Raw genomic sequence first — 7,692 nt, forward strand, 5'->3', positions numbered from 1 at the left:
GGAAACTGAGCCTGGAAAGGACATGTGACATTTTCAAGGCACATTCACATGCATGATTTCTGAAATGGTGCTTTGCAGCAATCCTGTGAGGAAGGTTGGCAGAGTCTCCATTTTACAGGAGAGGAAATGGAAACAGAGGGACACAAGCGCAGGGGCAGAGCAGGTGTTGGGAGCTCTGGGGAGAATCATAACAAGCATCATTCGTCAGACGTTTTTCCTCGTGCCAGGCACTCATGCATTTTTCATGCACAAGCTGACCTCCTGCTTCCTCCTCTGAGTGTGAGGAGTCAGTGCTCTCATTTGACACAGCGGGAAACAGGCTGAGAAAGCCACAGTGATCCACCCGTGTCTGCAGCGGAGAGCTGGGATGTGAACACGGCCTGTGTCGGACCATTGCATAAAACAGGAGCCGGGGACCAGAGAGGGACGGCTGAAACCCAACCAACAGCCCTGTACTCACTCCAGGCTGGAGGTTCCTCGAGGTAAAACTGCTCTGTGGGACTTGGGGGGTGGACACAAGGGAGCAGAGGGGGACAGAGAGCGGTCAGAGGTGGAGGACATAGGGGGCGCCAAAGAGAAGCTGCAGCCTCTCTCAGACCGTATCAGCCAGATCTTTTTGAGGAACAAGACTCAGCGTTATGTTTAAATCCTCTCATTTGCAATTTTAAAAGAAAAAAAAAAAGGCTAGTCACTGATCACAAGAACTGTATGCCCTGCCCCCATGCCACCCCCACAGACGTTTCTAGCCTTCAATTGATTGCTTCACAAGTTCTGGTACTCCTCATTGTCATCGCCTCAGCCCACTCAACTCCACCCAACCCCATCCTACCCAATCCCCTTAAGGCAGAGCTCCCAGGGAGAAGTGCAGCCCAGTGACCAGAGACAGCCTTGGCATGAACTTGGCCTCCAGGAACTGACCACTGGTAGGTGTTGTGGCCATTCAAGGACATCCAACCATACAGAAAGAAGAACTTTGTTCCTTTCTTGTCATTCTGAAAAACTGAGAACCCCAGAGTCCTGTCTTCATCATCACACAGGAAGTGAGCACTTCCTACTCAATCAGGATTTTGAGCCTTGAAGTCATACAGGCTCGAAAAGCCCCAGAAACAGAGACTTCGTGGACAAAATCCTTTGAAACCAGAGTAAGTGGCACTTGTCTTTTCTGTCTTGTTGGTTGCTGTCAAGGGCACTCTTTTTTGAAGACAGGTATGCAGCTGGGGAAGGCTGTCATCCTTCTCCTGCGCAGGGCATTACTTGTCTACCTGTGTGTCCCCTCAAAGGTGGGGAATTCTTGGAGGGCCAGGCCAATGTCTAAGGAGCTCATTGATGCATCTGTGAAGCAATTAATTGTATAGCAAGACTGAGATTGGGTGGATTTATAAGGCTGTGTGCTCAGATGCAAAATAAGAGGTTTTTTGCTTAAAAAAGGGAGAGCTTTCTTGAATGATTGGTTGCTGGTGACTGATTAAGAAAGTCAGCCCAGTATTAAGGGACAAGAGGCAATTTCTGTGGAAAGCTACTCAAGAGGAAATTACTTGACAAATTTCCCCATGTAAATGAACACCAAACATGGTATATGAAGAAATCATAGCAAGAGGGAAATACTAATTAGAAAAAACTTTTCAGAGGCAAGGATGATTAGATACTGAATCAATTTCTTAAGAAAACTTGAACCAAGGATCCTCAAAATCAGGCCTGTGGGCTGTCTGGGGAGGAGGTAGAATTTCACCCACCTGTGGGCAGGGAGCTGGCCAGATGGCCTCTTGGGATGCATGCATTCTGCTCTACTAACAAAGAGGCAGGTCAGAATTTTGTTCTGAAGACAGAGGGGTAGGGGGCTACTGTTTCTCCACAAAATCTGGAGGGTCTCAGATTTTCAGAGTTAGAAATTCCGAGAAGTTTGCACAGCCTGCCACCAGGCTGTGTGCCACTCACTGACCCTTTAGTCCCCATGCTGACTAGCAGGACAGCTCTAGGCTATTCAGACTGCGGGCCATTGACGTACCGGTCAATGTTGAAAAAAGAGCCCTAATTTCTAATGTTTGCCAGTTTTCCTTCTGTAAATATTCATGGATTAGTTTCAAGCTACCATCATGCAGAATGCAGAAGTGGGAAGAGATGCCCGCTGTTGGCTCTTATGAACGAGTATAAGCCAGCTTCGGCACTCCACTGTCACAGACTGTCCTTTCTCAACTCGGAGACTTCACCCACTCCTATGCTAAAGGATGCTGACACTGGAAGGTTCCAGGCTCCAGGGCTACAGCTGATCACTGTGCAGTGACCTTGGGGCAGACTTTTGCCACAGACTACAACAGTGCTGGCAGATTGCATGGCAACATGGTCCTTTGGCCTCTCCTCCAAGGTCCCAACCCAGTGATCTCCCTTTAGGAGCAGCGTACCCTGGAGTTGTTGTGTGGTGCCTGACAAATTGGGAAAATAGTGACTGGAGTTGGAGGCTAGGGGGTATGGAGGAGACTCTCTTTTCAAACGGTGCCTGACAATGCTGACTCAGTTTGCCCTCACCTTTGCCAAAACTCTCCAGAAACTAGACCCACAGGCTCATTGTTGCACCATTTGCACTTTGTGCCTCCAAGCTGCTTATTGCTTCCATGATAAACCTGCCAGCTCACCCAAAAGTGCTGACCGCCAAGCCGAACTGTCAGCACTGGCAGAGGAAGCAGAAATCAGAAATCGCCAACGCAGCTTGGTTAGTGACTCTCAGCCTGGATTTCTCCAGAAAGAGAGCTGATCAGGTAGAAGCAAGTCCAGGGATGGAGGAGTGAGCCATAGGGATGGATTTGAGTGGAAATGACAGTCCCCTAGCCAGGGTGCCCGACACTCCTCATGTGCCTAATTTCCAACAGCCCATGCAGAAATGTGAATTTTGTAAGCAGGAAACATTCATTAAGCAGTGTAGAAGGAAGAGCACTAGACACTCCAGGTTCAAGATGGGAATTATGATGTAGGTACCACCTACTTTACTGATTGACGTTTAGCTCAAATCAATTCCGACTGATGGCAATATATTGAAAATTTCAAAATGCAGCTCACATGGGAGGGATTGTCATTGTCCATCATTGCCAAGTAGCATTCATTTTCCAGATTAACTACAGAGAGACTTGGTGGGGGGACTTGGGGAGTGGGGTAGATTAGCCAGAATAGGATTGGAACCTGGGACATTCCTGGTGGTGACAGGTCTCAGAGAAGGGCCACTGCAGGGAAGGAGGTACCCTAATATTTACTAAGGGCCCAGTAAGAGCCAGGGGGTCACTTTTCTCCTACATTACCTTACAGTAGCCCTGCAAGGTAAGAGTTACTTTCCCACAATACAGAGGAGGAACTGAGGCTCAGAGAGGTAGATTAACTTGTCCATGGTCTCATAGCTGGTAGGTTACACCAAAGCCCATGCTATCTTTGGGGAGGTGTATTCAATTAGTAATTGAAAATGAGTGCTCAAAAGAAAGGGTTGGGGGAAGTCCTACAAAAGCAAGCTATCCAGTGGTTCTTTTTTGTTTGTTTCAAGGCAGCCCTAGGTAAAAATACCTAAGAGCTTGTTTCAGCAGAACTCTGGCTACCGCCTGGTCGCTGAGCTCAAGGTTGTTCTGTGCTATTCCTCCCCGGACTCCCCACTTCTCACCAGGCCGTTCCACTCCACCTGGCCTGTACTTTCCTCTGAATCCTCCTCACAGCTCTCACAGGTCTACGGAGTTACCAGTGACCTAGCTGTGCCCCTTCATGGCAATGTGACGTGGGTCAGGCTGAGCCCACTCCGGTGCCCTCAGTGTCCTCATCTAGTAAGGGATGGAGTTGGCCTTCTAGGATTTCACTATGGCAGCACTATTGATGTTTGGGGTAGGATAATTTTTGCATTGCAGGACACCCTTGGCCCTGCCTGCCAAATGACAATAGCACTGCCACCTGCCCCCATCTTTGAGACAACCAAAAAGAAAAAAAATGCCCACACCACATTTTCACGTACCTTCTTGGAGCTATGTCACCCCTGGCTGAGAATCATTGCAGCTCCAAAAGCCATCAAGATCCATCTGTAAGTTTTTAACCCTCAGTTAGAACTTTTTTCCTTCTCAGCATCCTTCTGTGGACCCCACAGTGCAAAGCCATTGCTCTGTGATTGGAAGCAGGAAAGCCAAGTGGCTTCAGGAATGGGCACAAGACAGCTTACCCACCTAGGTTTGAGGTCCAGCTCTTGTTCTCACCAGATATGTGTCCTAACCACTCCAAACTTCTAGGTCATCACCTCTAAAATGGGGAACAATAATGGCACCCCTCCAAGGGTTGTTTAACACTAAGTCCAATGCCGAGTCCATGGGAAGCACTTGGGAAATGTTGGCTATGAGTAGTGTGGTGAGATCTTCCTTTGTTTATGCTCTCCACCCACTGGAGTTTCCCTTCACAACACTCATTGCCAAAGCAATTGAATTAATGATTTGTGTACTCATTTATTTATTGCCTGCACCCCCAGTTAGACTATAAGTTCCACAAGGGAAGAGAAGATCTGGGTCCTCCTTGCTTACCGTTGCATCCCAGGGCACAGGACACAATAGGCATTCAGTAAGCAGTTGTCAAGTGGTTGAAGACATGTAATCACTGCCTTGTCTTTGTTGTCCAGAGCCCATCGCCTTTATCAACAAAGTAAACACAGAAACCATTTTCTTGACCTGGAGAAGCCAGGATGGAAATTTCAGTGACCCCAAACGACTATGATATGACAACAGAATTTGACTACGGGGTTGCAACTCCATGCCAAAAGGAACAGCTGAGGGCCTTTGGGGCCCAGCTGCTGCCCCCCCTGTACTCTCTGGTGTTTGTCATTGGCCTGGTCGGCAACATCCTGGTGGTCCTGGTCCTCATGCAATACAAGAGGCTCAAAAGTATGACCAGCATCTACCTTCTCAACCTGGCCATTTCTGACCTGCTCTTCCTCTTCACGCTGCCCTTCTGGATTGACTATAAGCTGAAGGATAACTGGGTTTTCGGTGATGGCTTGTGTAAATTGCTCTCAGGGCTTTACTACACAGGCTTGTACAGCGAGATCCTTTTCATCATCCTGCTGACCATCGACAGGTACCTGGCCATCGTCCATGCCGTGTCTGCCCTGCGGGCCCGGACTGTCACCTGGGGTATCGTGACCAGCATCATCACCTGGGTCCTGGCCCTCTTGGCTTCCATCCCTGGCTTGTGCTTTTCCAAGACCCAGGGGGAATTCTCTCATTACACCTGCAGTCTTCATTTCCCTTCTGAAAGCCTAAAAGAGTGGAAACAGTTCCAGGCTCTGAAGATGAACATCTTAGGGCTGGTTTTGCCTCTGCTGGTCATGATCATCTGCTACACAGGGATTATAAAGATTCTGCTCAGACGGCCAAATGAGAAGAAGGCAAAAGCCATCCGTCTGATTTTTGTCATCATGATCATCTTCTTCCTGTTTTGGACCCCTTACAATCTGACCGTGTTTGTTTCTGCTTTCCAAAACTTCTTTTTCACCAATGAGTGTGAGCAGAGCAAACAGCTGGACCTGGCCATACAAGTGACAGAGGTGATCGCCTACACGCACTGCTGCGTCAACCCTGTGATCTACGTCTTTGTCGGCCAGAGGTTCCGAAAGTACCTGCGCCAGTTGTTCCACAGGCTCGTGACCGTGCACCTGGCTAAGTGGCTCCCCTTCCTCTCCATAGAGAGGCTGGACAGGGCCAGCTCCATGTCCCCCTCCACCGGGGAGCATGAACTCTCTGCTGGGTTCTGACTCAGGCCCTTGGAGGCCCATCCAGTACCCTGCGAGAATGACCTGCCAGGCATGCTGGCCAGAGAGGAGGCAGCTTGGCTGTCCCTGCCAGATTCTGATACCTGCTGCAGCACAGAATTGCACCACTCAGGGTTGAGGAAGCTTAAAGTTGGTCTAGACTAAACCACCTCTGGAGCTTGAGTCCTCGCCACAAACTTCTCCCTGGTGGAAAGGAAATAAATGTGCAAAATGGGACAAAAGGTGCCAGGGAATGTCTTGGGCCCAAAAAGGATTTCAAATTTGTGAACATTAACATTTGTAAACAAAGCCACTGTAGCGTCCCCTGACCCTACCCTACCACCAATGATTTCGGAAGCGGTGATTTCCATGGTTGACTCCACTCTGAGCCCCGAGCCAATCAGAAGCCACAGCCACTTCCATCCACCCACCCACCCCAACCCCACTGCAGGGTCAGGCTCTCAGAAACCCTGAGGAGCACAGAACTCATAATGGAAGAACTCGAGACCTAATGGGAAGCAGGATTGCGGAACTGCTATTGGCGGTAGACCTAAGAAAGCCCTGAGAGAGAATTTTTATATTCACTACAGTCCCACAGTTCAGGCAGCGGGCCAGACACAGCCCTTATATATATTGTGTCGTACTTCTTGAATAGCTATAGAGGACAGAGAGTCATTATTTCCATTTACCATTCCTTTGTTTCTGAATATTTTTCAGAATCTCCCTTCCCTATAAGTTGGGTGATGTGGCAGTAAATTCTGACAGCTTTATTGCAGAAATCACTAACAGGCAAAAGGAGACAGTTGATTCTCTTCCTCTGGCTCTCCATCCAAGCCTTCTGGTTTTCTGGATCAGGGTTCGGGCTGCCACATTGGACCCATAAGCGAAAAATTGCCTCGTGTGCAGGCTGATGGTGTTTGAGGCTGGGAAGCAAGAGAATGCCTACCAGGAAGGCTGGGGACTCCATCTCTAAGAAGGATAAGAGAGCCCTTAGTTCAAAGGAACTTATTTACTCTAGCGTCCTTAACACTTCATCTCTCACCAAGGATCTCTCATTTATTATGTCTTTGTTCCCTGTTTCCTCAGACATATATTTCTTTTAAAATTATTTTTCCAATAACAAAAATTGTTTCCAAAAAAGCTTAAAAATACAGAGGGGGAAAAAGCAGAATCATCTATAATCCCACTACCCAAAGACAACCACTGTATATTTTTTAATGTATTTTCTTTTAGTTAGTTTTTTCCTATGCATATTTATGATTGTAACAAAGATGGACTCCAATTGTACTCACTCTTCTGCTGTTGTTGTTTTTAAGTACTAGTATGTTGAGATCACTTTTCCAGGCTAATAAATCATTCCAAAGCATTGTTTCTGGTGCCTGCACTGAATTCCACACCAGGGAGGCACCCTGATTTACTCCACCCATTTCCGCCTGATTGCTCGCACAAATCAATTCAATCCAGCAACCACGACTGAGGACTTGCTCCGTTCAAAGTGAGCTCTCTGAGCTCTGGGAGACACAGATGCAGGTGGGATGTCCGTTCTGTGATGTTGACAGGCACAGGGATGCCATCAGAACCCAGGATGGATGGGTGGGGCTGCTATGGAGTCCGTGGTGCCAGGACAGCAAAGGGGAGGAAGGAGTCCATTAGTGAGAAAGCACCCTAAGTGGATGGATGTCCCCTTACAGCACAGTGACACCATTGGGCTGGCTTCTCTCTTTCTGGACACTTGAGTTGTATTCTTACCAAGCCTCCCTTCCCTTCAGGCAGGGACCTACTACCGCCATATGCCTTCTTTGTGCAAAGAAACTGGTATCATGAAGGTCTGGAAAACGTTTGTCTGGGGAGGAGGAGATCACACTGCCCTGGGCTTGTGCTTCCACACAGAAAATGTGGACAAATATAGGCTTTGGGAGTCAAGCTGGTTGTCAGCT

General features: G+C 48.2%; 1 protein-coding gene across 1 annotated transcript; it reads left to right on the forward strand.

Moving 5' to 3' along the window:
* The first annotated feature begins 274 nt into the window (after window positions 1–274).
* On the forward strand, window positions 275–7,121 carry CCR1 (C-C motif chemokine receptor 1). The gene is made up of 2 exons (XM_005600756.4): window positions 275–1,142; window positions 4,628–7,121. The coding sequence occupies exon 2, from the start codon at window positions 4,691–4,693 to the stop codon at window positions 5,756–5,758; it is 1,068 nt and encodes a 355-aa protein (XP_005600813.2). The 5' UTR covers window positions 275–1,142; window positions 4,628–4,690; the 3' UTR covers window positions 5,759–7,121.
* The last annotated feature ends 571 nt before the right edge of the window (window positions 7,122–7,692 follow it).

Source organism: Equus caballus, chromosome 16, assembly GCF_041296265.1.
Source record: "Equus caballus isolate H_3958 breed thoroughbred chromosome 16, TB-T2T, whole genome shotgun sequence".
Taxonomy (NCBI): Eukaryota; Metazoa; Chordata; class Mammalia; order Perissodactyla; family Equidae; genus Equus; species Equus caballus.

Bases quoted from the DNA above. Each gene is read 5' to 3' on its own strand.
- CCR1 (XM_005600756.4), top strand. From the start codon at position 4,691: ATGGAAATTTCAGTGACCCCAAACGACTATGATATGACAACAGAATTT.